The sequence below is a fragment of the Falco biarmicus genome, chromosome 1 (genome assembly GCF_023638135.1).
Source record: "Falco biarmicus isolate bFalBia1 chromosome 1, bFalBia1.pri, whole genome shotgun sequence".
NCBI lineage: Eukaryota > Metazoa > Chordata > Aves > Falconiformes > Falconidae > Falco > Falco biarmicus.
Genome location: NC_079288.1, coordinates 123,197,322 through 123,214,196, shown reverse-complemented (window position 1 = coordinate 123,214,196; position 16,875 = coordinate 123,197,322). Strand labels below are relative to the sequence as shown.

The 16,875-nt window shown below is 49.0% G+C and overlaps 1 protein-coding gene and 1 long non-coding RNA gene across 2 annotated transcripts; one reads left to right on the top strand and one right to left on the bottom strand.

The window, feature by feature from the left end:
* Window positions 1-551: 551 nt before the first annotated feature.
* CDKN2AIP (CDKN2A interacting protein) lies at window positions 552-13,028 on the top strand. The gene is made up of 4 exons (XM_056326365.1): window positions 552-853; window positions 958-1,088; window positions 1,862-6,943; window positions 12,623-13,028. The coding sequence occupies exons 1-3, from the start codon at window positions 630-632 to the stop codon at window positions 3,307-3,309; spliced, it is 1,803 nt and encodes a 600-aa protein (XP_056182340.1). The 5' UTR covers window positions 552-629; the 3' UTR covers window positions 3,310-6,943; window positions 12,623-13,028.
* Window positions 12,819-16,404, bottom strand: LOC130143614 (uncharacterized). Its single transcript, XR_008819809.1, has 2 exons — window positions 15,871-16,404; window positions 12,819-15,079 (listed from the first exon to the last, which is right to left on the bottom strand). It is a non-coding gene; the product is annotated as an uncharacterized LOC130143614 (long non-coding RNA).
* Between the last annotated feature and the right edge of the window lie 471 nt (window positions 16,405-16,875).

Here is a 16,875-nt window from a genome sequence, read left to right as displayed (position 1 = left end):
GCACCTCCAAGCGGAACTTCTGTTCACGCTTTTACCAGGCATAGCACGGGGGTGGCCGGGGCAGCCATACTCTCTCTTCCCCTAGCACCCCCAGACGTGAGGGCAGGAGGGGAGGGCGGGCGGCGGGGAGCTCACACTCCCCTCAGCCTGAGCCCGAACGCAACCACCTGTGGGCGACACGCCGGGCACGGCGCGCCTCACGCTTCACCCGCAGCGCGGACACAAGGAAAAAGGCGGGAAGCGCCGAGGCCACCCGCGGCCGCAGGGACGCGCCGCCGCGGGAGCGCGCCCAGGCGAGCCCGGCAGGCGGGGCGTCCCGGGGGCGGCGTCTGCCGCCCTCCCTCACCCACCGCCAGCGGGCCCCGCTCCCCTCCCGCCTCCCGCCTCCCGCCAGGGACCGTTAGGGACCGTTAGGGACCGCCAGGGCTGGGGCGGGGCGGGGCGGGGCGGGCGCGGCCCCCCCTCGGGCCGTCGGCGGCGCGCGCGCCGCAAAGCAGCCTGGGGCAGCGGCCGGCGGCTGCCGCGCGCGCCGGCTGTGAGGTCATCCCGCGCGGCCGGAAGCCCCGGCGCGGCCGTTTCCGTTGCGGGGGGCGGAGGCGGGCCCCGCGCGCGGAGCGGCGGCGGCGGCCATGGCGGCGGGCAAGGCGGCGGCCGAGCCCCTGGGGCGGACGGCGGAGGAGGTGGCGTGGGCGGAGGCGCTGCGCGGGGCCTGCGAGCCCGAGCACCACTGGCGGCACCGGCGGGAGTTCCTGCTGCGCAACGTGGGGGCGCCGCCGGCGGCGGGCAGCGCCGAGCTCCAGCGCCTGGTGTCCCTCTCCATGGTGTGGGCCAACCACGTCTTCCTGGGCTGCCGGTGAGTGCGGCCGGGCGGCGGGCCCGCGGCGGCGGCGGGGGCGGCGGGGCCCGCCTGACGTGCCTGCCCTCCCCTCCCCTGCTCTCCCCTTGTCGCCCCTCCAGGTACCCGCCGCAGGTCATGGAGAAGGCGCTGGAAATGGCCGATGGCATCCAGGTGACCGGCGCGCCCGTCCGCACCACGAGAGATGAACTGGTTGCCAAGGTGAAGAAAAGAGGCATATCAAGTAGCAATGGTTAGCAGATCATAGCTGTGACAATACATAGGAGTCTAGAAAATGCTTGTTTTTTCATGTTCGCCGTTTACCTCGGGCTTAGAAACTAGTCGAAATAATTTACTTTTCAAGCTCCTTCTTAACCGTTTCCCCTCTCTGTGCTGTTTCCCCCTCAAATAATACCTGTCAAAGAGATGTAATGCGTACACGTTCCGCTGGTGACGTGGAGCTCTTGTTTTGAACTGCTACAACTGGCGCCCTTTAAGCTGATTATTTATTTAACGCAACGTCTGCTGTTGTACTCCAGCTTAAACTCGTTCTTAACTACTCTGCCTTTAAGCGCCAGTCAGGTGTTGTTGCTTTGTGGGAAACTTAGTTGCTTAAAGAAATTCTTAAAGTGGGGTTTTAAAGGATGTGTTTATGATGTTAGTTGACAAAGTACGCTTTTTTGTTGGTTTGGCTGGTTGGGGTTTTTCCGTCAGCTCAGATAGCCTGTTTAATGTACTCTGGTAATTTTTGGTTTGGACTTCAAGAATAGAAATGCATTATGGCTCCCAAACCAAAACCTGAAATCTTGCACCTGAGTATTTTTGGTCTATTGCCAAAAAATACTAAAATTTCCTGAAACAGTAGGTTAATACTTGCAATTACAGTTCCACGTCTATTCCTAGTACCTACTTTTTGAATTCACAGAGGTTATTGCTAGAAGTTTTAGAAAACAGATAAATTGTCTCTAGATGGATATTTCATAGCGTAGAAATTAAAGAAAATAACACACTTTACTTGTTTTGCAGAAGGGGTAGAGGAGCCCTCCAAGAAGCGAGCTGTTGAGAAAAGCAAAGATTGTAAGGATACTGAAAAGGATGTGAAAACAACCAAGGTAGAAGCCCTGAAGGAAACAGAGCGGGCATCGCCAAAAAAGCAGGGAAAAGATACTAGCAAAGATCCAGAAGGCTCCCAGTCAGCTTGCAGTTCAAATCAAGAAATGGTCACCGCATCAGACGTAGAAACAGAACAAAAATCTGCTAATGCTGAAAGTATGACTGAACAAACCCCATCTTCATCTGAAAAAGAGTCAGGAGAGAAGCCTTGCTCAAATCCACCTAAGGAAAGCAAATCTGAAAACGTGCCATCCCCTGAAAAGAAAACTACAGTAAGTGCAGTGCCACCAGCTGCCAAGGGCACCCCGTTGGCAGAGGCGGTGCCAGCAGCTGCCAAGAGTGCCCCGCAGGCAGCGGCAGCGACGGTGCCACCGACCACCAAGAGCACCCCGCAGGCAGCGACGGTGCCGCCGACCACCAAGAGCACCCCGCAAACAAGCACTACCTTGGTGTCTTCCAAAACACAAGCCGGTGCCCCAGCATCAGCATCCAAGAGCAGCGCTCAGGCAGGCAGCTCGCTGCTTCTGGCCCCCAAGAGCGGCACTCAGACGGGCGCCTCGCTGCTGCTGGCCTCCAAGGGCACTGCTAAGGCAGGCTCCTCACTCCTGGCCTCCAAGAGCAGTGCCGAGGTGGCTGCATCATTGCTGGCCGCTCGGAGTGGTGCTCAGCAGGGCTCCTCACTGCTGACTTCCAAGAGCAGCGCTCAGGTGGCTGCTTCACTGCTGGCTGCTCGGAGCGGCGCTCAGCAAGGTCCCTCGTCACTGGCCTCCCGGGGTGGAGCTCAGGCAGGTGCTTCCCTGCTGGCCTCCAAGAGCGGCACGCAGGCAGGTTCACTGCAGCAGGCTTCCAAGAGTGGCTCGCAGGCAGGTGAAAGCCCCGCTAAGGCTTTGTGCAAGCCGTTGACCAGTGAAGATGCGAAGGAAAGGCAGCCTTTTTTCAACAGACTGTACAAAGCTGTAGCCTGGAAGCTGGTTGCTGTTGGAGGCTTCAGTCCTAACGTAAACCACGCAGAACTTCTAAACTCATCTATTCAGTCTGTAAAAGCTACGTTAGATGTTGCTTTTGTTCCCCTGAAGGAACTTGCAGACTTGCCTCAAAATAAGAGCTCTCTAGAAAATATAGTTTGTGAACTGAGGTGCAAGTCTGTCTACTTGGGTACTGGCTGTGGTAAAAGTATGGAAAATGCCAAAGCGGTTGCTTCAAGAGAAGCTTTGAAGTTATTCCTCAAGAAGAAAGTTATTGTGAAGATATGCAAAAGAAAATACAAAGGTAGTGAAATTGAAGATTTGGTACTTCTGGATGAAGAATCAAAACCTTCAAATTTACCTCCAGCTTTAAGAAATCCTCGTGAGATCTTGTAGGGGAGAATAGCAGTTTGTACCTGTATAGTAGTAGTTCAACACAAGGACTGAAGGTTCGTTTTGTACTTCAAAAACGTAGGCTTCCAGATATTTTGTATTTCTTTCTCAGTTTTGCAAGACAATGATAGTCTTTTCACTTGGTAGCAATTGTATAAAACTTGTTAGAGACAACAAGTGCGCATTTAAAGGTATGCCTTAATATATAGCACACCAGTGTGCTGTTTTATTTGCAAAATAGTCTACCTAATTCTTCTATTTTTAATTAAACGATTAAGGTACAACTTGCTGTTTAAAACCTGACAATTTTGTAATTCTTACGATTTGATGGCAGTGTGCTCAGTTGTCTACCGTAACGTCTTTTTTAGCCACATAGAAGTATGTATATAGGGACCATAATACTTGAACGATTGAAAGTTGTTTTAAGAATTTCAATCAAAAAGTTGAATCATCTGTTTCAGGCTTGTTCATAACGTTCGCTGTTCTTCATACTAGGAGAGTACATAGTTGGTTGACTATTTTTATGGGATGTTTACCTAATGCTCGCAATATAAATGACACCCTGATCCCATTTAACGTACTAGCAGGTTAGATCCCATTTATCGTTACACTGTCAAATTACCAGTTAGCAGTCCAGTCACAGCTACTTCAGCCACCAAAACTCTGTAAGCAGTTCTAATTTATATTGTGAAATATAATTTACGTTTTTTTTCCAAATAAATATGGATTTCTATACTAAGCATATTTTGACTGCTACTGAAACAAAACCTCTGGGATATGCTTTTATAATACTTTGAGTTTGATTATTAAATACTGTAGCCATTTCAATAACTTTGCGATACTTTAAGAAAAGCTTTACTTTGAGTGGCTTCAAGGCGTACTCCCACAAGGATGAGATTTTTTTTCTTTGGATGCATAGCTGAGATACTGTAAAACCAATAGAGTGGACCTATGGAATATCTTTCTGCTTTTGTACCACCAAGATAAGCAAAGTGAAGATGCTGCTGTCTGCTAGAGACAGCGAGTGTATTGTGAAGCATTCACACTGACGGAGCCCTTCCTTTGCTACGTTTTTACATGATGTACAGAATGGTTTGAAGCAAAGAAAGTGGTTCTTTGCTTCAATAATATATAAAGTAACATTGAAAATAAATAACATTTATTTTCAATGTTACTGAAATACCTGCACAAACTGCATGTTTTGATATTATTGGATAATGACATGTAACTGTAAACCATAATGTCTTCAGTGCTATTTTGACTTTTTCTTGTCCAATTACAGTAGTTAGCATCATTTTGTGGCAACCTTACACCTGACAGATCCATTGATCGAGTACTACAGGAGCGAATAGGAATTCCTGGGGTCTCGGTAGTATGTACGTCCACTTAAAAGACTTCAGATTTTTTTTTGTGTGTGATTTTGGGACTTTAAACCACAATGCTGGTGTTACACTGTACCCACGAGATTTTGAACAGCAGTGGCTGTCCAGTCTGTAGCACCTGAAAGCCGGCAAGGTGCTCGTGCTTCCCGATGGCTGGTTGAGAGCTTCCTCCATCTGACCCCTGTGCTTCTGCGCCCTCGGTCGCCCGCCCTTCGCTCTGGTTGGGTTTCTCAGGAGTTTTCCCCTCGGTGTTTCTGGAGCACCGCCTGATGTTCGGAACGCAACACATTCATTACATTGCGTCTTTCGCCACGTAGGAACTGGTGCGTGCTTCTAGTGCAGAGCAAGTTTTGTGCTGTACTTAGGAGTCGTGGTGTTTGTGCCAGGAAGCGTTGAGATCTGTTTTTAAATCCTCACCTCGTTCAGGTGGAGACACAGAATGACTGTTTTTGTGGAGCAGGAGTTGTGTCCTGTGCCCGCTGAAGTACAGTGTTTTCTAGCTGGCTGTTTGGGCATCTCCAGGTCTCCGGTTGAGAACGGCAGCCTGTGTTGCCCTGTGAAACCCTGTGTTTCCCGTCTGTAAAGCGAAGTTTGTGGTGTTGACCGACCTCGCGGTGTGTGTGTGGGGGGTAACTGTTAAAAGGCTGAGGTGCTAGATGCCTTTTTTTTAAGTCCTGACTTTAGCTTACTTTATTAAAAAATTTTTGAATGTTATTCCTCTTTGATGTTTGGTTGTGATTCATTAAAGGACGAGTCTATAGCTACTCTTAATATAAACTGAAAGTTGAAGTGTGTTATTTTTATTTCACATTCTGCATGGAAGCAGCTCAACAAGCAGAATCTGCCGTAGAAGCAAGTGAGCATTAAGTATTTGAATGAGAGTTTATTAACATTTGATTAACTCTAGAGGAAGAAATGAAGATTTTTCAAAGAACCGGCTGTGGCAAGAAGGGTTTGCATAGTCCTGTCAGCTCTAAAACCCCTGGGTTTCCCTTCCAGGCGCCATCGTGGTCTCCAGCCGGTGGGATGCTGGTCTTGAATCGCCCGGCGCGGCTGGTGAGGACCGGCTAGAACGAACGCGCTGACACCGCGGGTGTGCAGAGCTGCCCCGGGGGGTCCGTGAAACCAACCGAAACAAAAGCTGGCTGGCCCCGGTCCCTGCGGGAGTGCTGGGGACTGCAGGCGCCGGCCGTGGCTCCCGTCTCCTCTGAGGGCTGCTACAGCAGCCGAAGCACGTCCTGCCGGTGCTGCGGGAGGCCGGGTCCGTACCGATTCGGGGGGCTACGGGCAGAAGCTCGGGGGTTCCGCCGCGCGGGGGGCGCTGGCCGCACGGCGGCGCTAGAGGGCGCCGGCTGCCGGGCTCCGCGCAGGCGCGGCCGGGGCGCGGCGGGGGGCGTGGCTGCGCGCCCAGCAGCCGCTCGTGCTGCCGCCGCGGGGGCGGGGCCTCGGCCCTCAATTTGCTTAATGCTGTCGCGGGGCGGGGCCGCGCCGCGGTGGGGTACGGGTCGCGGCCACCCGTGCCCGTGGGGCTCCGCCGGGGACGGCCCGCCGGCTGCCGGGCTGTGCAGCGCCTGCGGGGGCCAGCGGAGAGCGGGGCGGGGCGGCAGCACGCCTCGCCCTGGCCGGCAGGCGCTCCCGGCTGCCGTGCCGTATAAGGCGGAGCGGCCCCGGGAGCAGGGCGGGATGCTCTGAAGACCTGCTCGCTAGGCCACGCACGGAGGACACGGTTCCTCACGGGCCCCGCGCCCGCCTAGGGGAAAGTCCCCGGACCGCCGGCAGAGAGTGCCGGGCGCTACCCGCGCCCCCGCCCGCCCCGGCCTCACGCACTCCCGCCGAGACGCCCCCGGGCCGAGCGGGTGAGCGCGGGGCGGGCTCTCGTCACGGCCACAGACACGCAGGTAGTGCGCAGGCGCACCAACAGAACGGGGCTCACTCTCAGGCCATCCCCTTTTACCGGCCCGCGGCGGCGGCGCGGCACCCGCCGCAAATGCTCTCTCGCTGCTCTCCCGGCGGCGGCTCCGGGTGGCGGGACCCCGCTTCTCCTGACAGCCGCTGGGCTTCGGGGTGCGCCTGGCGGAGCGCCTGCCGCTGCCGCCCCTGCCCGCAGGGTTTCCTTCCCTGCCCGACGGAAGCACCTACGCTGCTGCCGGGGCTCCCCGGGGGAGGCCGGCACCCCGGACCGGTGAGGGCCGCCGGCGCTACCTGCCCGCTCTGGGTCCCTGATGAAGGTGCCGCTGACCACCGCAATCCTGCACGTAAGTGCCGGCCGTGCTGATACACCACGTTCGTTCCATAGGCAGCGCCGTTCTTGCGTCTGGTATGTCAAGCAGCTAACATCGCTGTGCTCGGCTCCACGGAATTCAGCCCTCTGCTGCCCTGCCGTCGTGTCTGGGTACGAAATAGGCCAGAAGAGCGCTGGCAGACATCCCCAGAATAACACCCAAGCTCAGGTACCTCAGGCCCAGAACATTACGATTAATGCTCCCCTTCCCCAAACAGCACCCAGCAGCCCAGAGCCACCGCTGCCTTCCGGTTCCTCTCCCTCGGTATTTACGAAGCTCCTGTGGTGGGGCCAGGTTTGCTAAACTAGCAGTGTCTTGCTTTTTCGGCCGAGCTACAGGCACGTGGCCTGTACGCGGGCACGCTACCGTTTGCAAACCCTGCTGGTCTCCAGTGTCTGCTGTGCATCCTCCAGCAACACCCTCACGGTGACATCTTGGCTGCAGTGTCAGACCCCTGTGCCCGGCACGTGCAGAGCGGGGAGCAGCTCTGGGCACAGCTAGCTACGACAGCTCTGACCGCTTCACACGAGAGCTTTGCGAGGGTGCACGAGGGGCTGACAAACCACCTGGCTGGAGCTGTCATTTTGGTTGCTGTCTTAGCCACTTGAACTACTCGAGCGGCTTTCTCTTTTCTCCCATAATTCTTCATCTGATCAGCTATACGTACATGGGAAAACGGAGATTACAAATTAAAATGCTATCAAAGAACCCATCCCAAAAGAAACAACTAAACTAGGGCACAGCTCTAGAAGTTCTCGGGTTTTTTGGTTGAGAAACTTTAATGAAATCCCAGTGTCCTAGTTTCATCTGCTAAGAAGGATATATCCAAGGCTCTATGCAGCTAATGTTTCATGAGCTGTCATCCCTCTGTAGTGCAGGCAGCACGTGCGGTACAGGCTGAAGACCGCAGACAAGTTTGTGTAGACAAGCTGAAGCTCGTGCAGTGGCTGGTGACTGATGTGGGTTTGGTTTTCTTTTTTTTCTTTTTTTTCTTTTTTTTTTTTTTGGCCCTAAAGATTGCACTGCAGCACCTTAACAATGTGGGCTGGTTTTCTTGGTGTGGACAAAAATCTCTCACTCGTAGTTTATGCTAAATGTTGGTCCCCAAATTTATTAACAGGAGAGAATACTTCAAAAATCAAACTTGGCTTGACTGTGGATGACAGTGAGCTGACATGGTCTAGTAATCCAGAGCCTGAGGAAAAAAAGTGCGCATTGAAAGGGCTTTGATGCCGTCTCTCTCTTTCACTAGGCAGATCTGTCACCCCGATTTCTAAGTTCCAAACTGCAGAGACACTAACAGCAATATCTGCTTTGTAGAATATTTTTTTAAGGTTTTCTTTCAGCTAAAATGTGCATTTTTGCCATGTTCCGCATGGTGTGTTATATGGCACACTCTGTCCATTTAACAATTCACTTGTATTTGCGTGCCTTCTAGGTGGTTCTGTTAGTTGCCACAGCAAAGGTATTCCCACTAGCTCGGTTACGTGTTTTTAAGAAAATACTGTCATTTATGCCTGCTACCACTGCACCGCCTCCCATTTTAAATCTGCTGTCAGGAAGTATCCATTTTTAGGCTGTGACTAATTCCGCTCCTCTTCCTTGCGTGAATTTACACCTGTGCCATTTCACGGAAGCCCCGTGAGTGCAGGCAGACGGTTGCTGAGCCAGGGTACTCGCCAGCGCAGAGCCGGCCTGAGCAGCGTGCTGCCGGCACTTGCAAGTGACTGTTCAGACATACGGCTGCCCTTCTGTAAATGGCAGCAGAGGTTTCCACCTGCGCTGAAGACACGTAAGAGCGCTCACAAAAGCAGGTTTTGTGTCGATAACTGGTAATAGTTTCAAATACATCGTAGGCTAATTTTGAAAACGGCACATGGTAATTTCTGAGCACAACTGCCTGTTGCTAAGGCAATGGACGATTGAGTTCCAGTGGTTACCAGTTAGGTATTTTGTTCCTCTGGTAGCATTCCTACAACTAAAAAAGCATTGTTTGGCTCTGACATCTGAGCCTACAGCCCTTTGAAGTTTGACTAGTCACTGATGGTCAAGCAACATTAACTGTTAGGCCCAAATGGACTGCTCTGTCAGAGATGAACCACACTCTGCAGAAGCTACTTGTCACTACTAAGAAAGCTGATCAAACCAATGTTTGCCTGATTTTCTAAATCCTCTGGTGTTTACATTTTAACTGCAGTCGAAGAGACAAACTATATTCCACCAGATGCTGCCCATGGTTTGACAGTGGTCTTCCACCCCAAATTCTTCATTAGTTTGGAGCAAACGTCACGTTTCTGTTTATTATTTTGGGGAAGAGGATGGTTGGGAGGCTAGGCATCTCTTCATCTTGTTTAACCAATAATTATTCTCACAATTACAGCTGAATAATAAAGCAAATGTAAACTGTCAGTTCCTGGAAGAAAGTGTACATCAATCATATGTTAGTAGTATAGAATAATACTAATTTTTGGTAACTTGGAGTAAGTGGTTGCACCGGAAAACTTGCATAGCAGCAGCACCCCTAAGAAACACATAATGCAGGTGACTTGGTGCTAGTTATTTTGAAGATAGGAAGTTACTCTGGTGCTATTTGCAGTGACATTTCAGTTGCACTAGAGATTAAACATTTGTACTAGGTTTGGCTAAGCAGATTTGAAAGAGGAAAAAAAAAATCCACACTAGGGAAATAAAATGAAGCTTCCTCCTGTTTGGCTTGGAGTTGTAATGACATATGCTAAAACTCTCTTCAAGATTTCAGGGGAACTCTGAAATTATAAGTGATAACTACAGGCATGTAATTACCCCATCTCCACATACGGAATGGAATTCATTTCACTGACATCTGCAGCAACAGACCTGGGTTCCCCTCACAATGGAGACATTTTTAGGGCAAGACCTACTTATACTAAGATTCTCTCTCACTCGACATATTTGGCTGGATGACTCCCACCTTCGTTTCCTGAGTTGGAAAGGAAAATCAATATCCACACAGGGGAGAGTATTACGAATGTCTTAAACCATCAGTTACTGAAACTGCCTGCCCTCATTTCACAATCTTGATTACAAAGGTGCCATTGTGTATGTTTGTTTCTTGTAAGAGGAAGAAGTAAGAACGTGTTTTTCACATGACCTGCGCTGAGTAACAGAATCACAGAAACACAGCATGCATGTTAGCGTGTAGCTCAGGTAAGAGCACACAAAAAAATCCTTTGTTTATTGTGGGCAAAAGGGGCTCAGTTCTTTTCCGTTAAAGTCACTTGGATTCTTCCATTTACTTGAACGGAAGAGGATCAAGCCTCAGGGCTCAAGCAAGACAATAAAGACGGTTGTCGCTTACTTGCATAAGATTAACTTGTTAACGTTCTTCACCTGGCTTCCCTAAACATCGTTAGCACACTTTGCCAGTTCTTTGGCATGGTGATTGGCTCTGGAGCTGGAAAGCAAATCCACCGGATCATTTATGCTTTAAAATGGTAGGTGAGGAAGAAGAGTCACTGTCTGAAAGCTGTTTCCTGGAGAGGAAAACAGGGGCATGTCACTTTAGCCACGAGCAGACAGATCTATGTTTTAAACGACAGGGAATGATCCATGTGGCTCTACCCATTGCAGCAGCCATCCACTGCCCCTCAGCTGGTCAGCAGTGTCCCCCTCCTCTAAGGAGCTATGCCAGCCAGCATGCTCCATAGCACCTAGCGGATACTCTCAAAAAGGAGCAGTGTGGTTCTGCTCAAAGCAGAGCGACAGCGTGTCAGTATGCTCTGATGGAAGCAATGACTTCACATAAAAGTGAATTTCCTTAACAGGCCCTGCCCTGGCCTATCAAATTCTCAAAACACTTTTGGGTACAGCCGTGGGATTAGAATACGGAAGCTGAATGGGAAGAACTGTAAAAATAGATAAATAGTCATTACAAAATAAAGCACAAAGTAAACCCTAGTTTGCAAACTTTATTCCATTTTTCACTCCGCTCATGGTGAGATAAACAGAACCCATCAGCTTGAAGAAAAAGATGAGCTGGATATTGCAGCTGCCTTCCTCTACGTGTTAATATAAGTCAACTGATTACTAATTTGCACTCATTATTTTCTTTTAAGGCATATTAGCAGAAAACTTGGACCTTTTCCAGTTTTGAACAGATGTTTGCATTTGGATGAAGAACATACATCTCCTGATCAGTGTGGGAAGTTTGTTACTCGGTGCTAGACAGCTGTTTGATACAGCAGAGCAGGAGGCTAGATGGGAAAAAAACACATGCCAGTGTTTTCAGGAAATGTACTGGTTTAGTTTATCACCTTATTGAAATGGTCTGACCTTAGTCCATGTCTTACTTGTAGGAGTCCTACACTTGTGTAAACGAAAGAGAAAAATAATAATGGTTGTTTCCATACATGGTGAAAAATTTATGAAATTGATTACTGCTTATGAAGAAGTCTTTGTCTTTAATTAGGAATTGTTTAACCTGGATAGTGAGCTCAGGGAGCTCTAAGACAACTTTAATGAGCAGGTGGTGTTTGTCCTGAGCCCCCTGAACAAGCAAGACGTGAGCAGGACCATCCAGACAGTAAATACTGTGTGCAGCTGTGTCATGACGATAACTCCACCTCGCTTGGGCATTTGGCCAACATCCCTGGTGTGTGTGAAGCTTACCAACCATGAGACAGCGCACGCCTGCACTTCACCTAAACTTAAAAGTTTACATACACTAGGTGTGTAAACTATTTTTGTTCTTCACCGAGTGTAAAGGCAGGCAAGCTCCAGGACTGGACAGCAGCCTCACCTACGGGTGGACACACCACGTAGGAACTTTCCCAGTTACTGAGAGACTCCTGGTGCCGGCTGCAGCGGGGCTTCCCAGCCGAAGTGTGGGCCTGGATGGTGTTAAGGTGGTAGCTGGTGATGTGTCCTTTTCTCAGTCTCTGTAACGCTTTGCAATAATGATTTGGTGCTTCGCTCCTATTGCTCCTTTATCATATTGTGATTAATAACTAGGACTGTTTCCTTTTGTCATATTGCATGCTATTTTTGTATCGTGTTGTAGTATAATAAACTGCATTTATTCTTGTATTTGATTTGGAATTTGGTTTTGCTCGGTATCCAGTCAATCAGCAAAATACCATATGATTTGTATTTCACCAGATAAATCAAGCCTAATATTTAAGGAAGATCACAAGCAATGTCTGCCATTACAGGGAAGTATCTTTTTTGGATGACCTGATATTAGAGAGGTTTTCAAGAACAGCTTATCCAGACAAACATGCCACTACCTCTGTAGCTCTGGGAAAGATAGCCTCTTTCTGGAATATTGCCTATATGAAGGTCAGCTATGGCCTTTCCATACAACTTTTCTATGGCCTATAGCTTTCTTCAGCTGACTTCTAAAAGGCCCACCTGGCTTCTACTCATTCTTTCTTTTCTTTGCATTTTCTTGGTATCTCAGAGAATTCTTCATCCTCTCTGTCTCACAGAAACTAGAGAAGCAAGCCTACCAAGAAACGTAGAGTGTCAAAAAGTTCTGTTCCATTTGCTTAAAGGAAGCACCCTGGTATCATCGTTTGAGTGTTTCTACTAAATGCTAAGTAGGTCTTTCACTATTACCACCCCTTACAGACTGGTCCCCATCCATAATGCTGCTTTTCATTATGTTCTCCACAGGCTGAAACTCTTCCCATGCTATCAATGGAATGCTGAACAAAATCTTACCAACTCGCGTATTATCAGGTGAAACGGGACAGGAATCAGCTACGATTTGAGGATATAAAATCAAGATTACCACAGATGAGAGGCAAAACTGCAAAACGGAAAAATAAGATTTGGACTAAATATCTGGAAATATTTTTTATATACATACATATACATATATATACACGTACATATCAAAATCTATACAATATAAGGAAATAAACTTTCACAAAAAGAAGGGAAATTCTCTGATTGCAACTTTGAAAAACCGTACTGGGAAATTATCAGTAAAGAAACAAAGCTGTTGGGATCTGTTCTCCACGAAAAGTGAGGGTAGTTTAGAGACATATAAATCAATCTAAATAAATTGAGTATAGGACTTCTGTGTATTATTACTCTTGGAAGACAACCATTGAGGTGGGTTTTATGTAATACACCCTAATAACATATCCCCGATACCACTGTGAATGTCGACATCAAGCTGACAATTCTCCACTTAGTGGAGAGGGTATGTGGAAATCTATGGTCATTCTGCCTGTCCACCTCCACAAATAGCAGGATTTTGCTCTACCGTGCCTTGTCTTCTCTCCAGATTATTCTCACAGGCATCGAACGAAGAGATATAGTTGCGTCACAGAGGCTATCAACCCGTGAACTTGAGTCCGGTACCTCAAAATTCTCGAGTGCTTTCTTCTAGCCATTTTGAGGCATGATCAAACCGGAGAATTTAGCCCACTACTCTTGTTTTCCATGTCCCTGACGCTTCAAACATGCAGCAAGCCAAGGCTTCTTTTTTCCTATGGAAATCTGGTCTAATGTTACTGCTGCATTCTTAAGACTACTCAAAACTTAAAACTTTATTTTAGGGCTCGAAAGCAGCAGACAACATTTAAGTTCAGCAAACATTAGCAGATCTCTGCTGTACCTTAGATATTGCTTCCCCCATAGTGACATACAGCAGGTTTTTAGCACAGAAACCACCTGTCACAAATGTTAGAAATTATTCTAAAAAGACCTTCTTGGCTATTTCTTTACCAGTGGCCCATATTTAGTTTCTTGTCAGAAAAGAGGGATGCCAAAATGTTACTTTTAAATTAACATTTAATAGTAAATAATTTTTAATTTTAAATAACATGTTAATTTTTAATGAACATTTTTCCTATGTTTTTCTGCTTTGTAGGGGAAATCTCTATTTCTCAGCTTGCTTTCTTCATGACATGGCAGAACAGTACAGCCACTGAAGCTCATTATAAGCAGAAACACATCCCCTTGAAACAGAAAGAATCTTCTTTCTAAAGAATATTGTATCACTTAATCTAGGTCCTTTGGCACTGGTATACAGGTAGTGCTTTTTGCCTCTACGGTAATTATCTGTTAGTATTATATGAAAAAATTAAACTGAAGAGGCTTCAGTTACTCAGAAGTGACAGCAATGAATACCACACGATTAAGTTTTAGCTGTTCGCTGCCCATGGAACTGGGTTATTTTCACTTTCCAAATCTGCTTGTGCAAAAATGAGACAAGATCTGAGGCTTAGCTTCATTAATCTGAGCTGTCACGACACACAAAAAAGCAGCAGCTGGTTTTACTGGTGTTACAGATTTTAAGATGGAGATGTCCTCTTAAGAATATGAACAGACTGAGTTTTGGCAAACTACTTCCTGTTTTTTTTGGCTGGTGACATCAGAGTAACAATGTTTTGAAAGTACTGCCTACAACTTTGTTTTCATCATTTTTATGAACTTGCCAACACACTGCTGACTCAGGCAAAGCTGCCCGTCTACAGCTACAATTACTTCACATCTTAGATGTAGATGTATGAAAATCACTGTCTTGTAGGATACCAGCTTAGCAGCTGCCTGAGTTGAAAGATAAGAATGTGTTTAAATACTTTCCTGGGTCTTAGGAAAATAACACTTTCAGATTGCCATCATGTGAGATGGTAATATGCAGGCTGGCCAGACAAAGTCAGTGAAGTTCAACACACTAATTTTGTCGTAGGACTAGCCATGGAACTACCTGGCACAGAACATGTATTCACAGAACCACAGGAAAAAAAGTAGGCTGGAAGGAATCCTCTGGAGGCCATCAAAGCCAGCCAGCTTCACAGCCAGATCAGGTTGTGCCAGGCCTCATCCAGTTAGGCTCTGAAAATATCCACGGACTGAGACTAAACAACCTCTCTGAGCAACCTGTACTGCTACTTAACCACTACTCTAGATCATGCCATCCTAAAATGTTATCTACAGGATCAGTACCGGTACTCTTTCAGCACTGGCCACTTACCTACAGGTAGGAATTCAAGACAGAAGGGGTTTGGGGGAATTTAGATTACACACACGCACCATTTTACCCTTGAATTCACTCATCTCTGATGCTGTTTTTTCTGTTTGCCAGATGTTGCATTTTCCCCGCTTTTTTTCAGGTTCCTGAAATATAAATGCAACATACTGCAAAACGTACAGGTCCTGTCAGGATGTTTCAAGACTCCACAAGATTTTCTTCCCTGATGCTTACCGATTATTCTTCATGTAGTAAAGATCAGAGAAATGCCTGACAGAGAGGTGGGGATGAAATCTCAACCTTTTAATAATTCAATCTGCTTTGTATTATTCTTCCAGTAGGGAAAAGCATGTAGCTGAAAAGTGTGTTTCTACTTTTATTTCCTATTATATTTGTTGTAGCCAACATTTGATGCAAATTCTGCAACAGCCTTGGGAAAGACAGGATACAGTGTCAAACTTGGGAGGTTTGTTGGCAGGCAAGCGGCTTTCGAAAGGCTAAAGTTCTTTGATGCCTTATTTGAAATTCTCTGAAATGACTCCTCAGGATAAAATGTCACTCAGCCTCCCTAAGTGATAGTTTATTAGAAATCACTTTGCTCTTCTTTAAAGCTAAATCAGGTAGCTTTTATCATGGGTAAGAGCAGTCTAAACTACTGCTTCTTGCAGTTGGAGGATATGAATGAACTAGATGCCGCACCCTATCAGCTGCTGCAGTGAGAAAAGCTTGGCAGCGGAGCACACTTGTGTAGCAGACTAAACTTGCCTTCCCTGCACATAGCCTGTCCCTCTGCTACGGGTACAAACCTCATGACGGAAAATGCTTTTCAGAAATAAACTGTTGCACATACAGCTCACAACAGCGCCTGGGAGAGAAATACACAAGCCGCCTGCAAACAATGTAATGCGCGTACACGTTTTATTGCAATAGAACTTACTCGCATCCCCCTCCTGTCAGTCACGATGCCTTCCGAACAGGCGTGTTTCGAGAGTGCTGGCAGATTATTTTGTATGCCAAAATACTCCAAGAAAATGAGAGGACGGTGCAAATGGTAAGGCTTCAGCATCAAACGTAAACCTGCACATTTCTGCTAGCTCTGATATCTTTGCCATTATCTCCTGAAAATGTGGGGAGCTTCAGGGTTACGACTGAAAACACAGTGCAGAGCATCGCAGCCTATAGAGGGAACAAAGCGCACTCCGCGACAGCCACAACACATCCTCCAGGTAAACTCCCCAGCGTCTCCAAGGTCAGCGAACGTTTTTGGGAAGAGCAAATAAACCGGGGGCGACTGACCAACGAGAGGCGCTAGCCAGCGCTAACAAGCACGCCCGGCGAGAGCAGGAGGCACGCCTGAGGGACCCCCGGGGGCCTCCCTCTGGTGACACTCCCGGTCCTCGGAGCCAGGCCCCGGCGCCGCTCCTGCCCTGCCAACAGCTCCGCAGCGGCGGGAGCTGACTGAAAGCTGCAGGTAAAACGCAACTACTCACACCCGGCCGGCGTTTCTGCGCTCCTCGGCTCGCCCTCGCCCGGGGTGCGACAGGGCCGCGGCAGGGGGCACAGGCCGGCCCCGGCTGCCCCTCAGGGAGGGCGGCGAGGGCGCGGCGCCCGTTGCCCGGCGGGGCCGGGGGCGGGCACGGCGGTGCCCGGGGGACGCACGCGCCCGGCCCTTGGGGCAGCTCCCGCCCCGCGCGCGTGGCGCCTCAGCGCCCCCCGCAGCGGCCGCGCGCCCCCGTCCACACACGGGCGCCGCCGGGGCACCCGGCGCGGGGCGGGGCGGGCCCGCTCGGGCGCCGCCGCCTCACTGCGCGCTGCCGCCGGGCTGCGGGACGCGGGCAGCCCCCCGCCACGGCCACGACACCCCCCCCCCCCCCCCACGAGGGCGGTCACCGCTCCGCCCGGGCGCGGAGGGAGGAGGAGTGCGCCTTTAAGAGAGGCTCCG

Coding starts and splice junctions, on each gene's coding strand:
- CDKN2AIP (XM_056326365.1), top strand. CDS start 630: ATGGCGGCGGGCAAGGCGGCGGCCGAGCCCCTGGGGCGGACGGCGGAG. Junction 854..957: donor CACGTCTTCCTGGGCTGCCG/GTGAGTGCGGCC, acceptor TCGCCCCTCCAG/GTACCCGCCGCAGGTCATGG. Junction 1,089..1,861: donor AGGCATATCAAGTAGCAATG/GTTAGCAGATCA, acceptor CTTGTTTTGCAG/AAGGGGTAGAGGAGCCCTCC.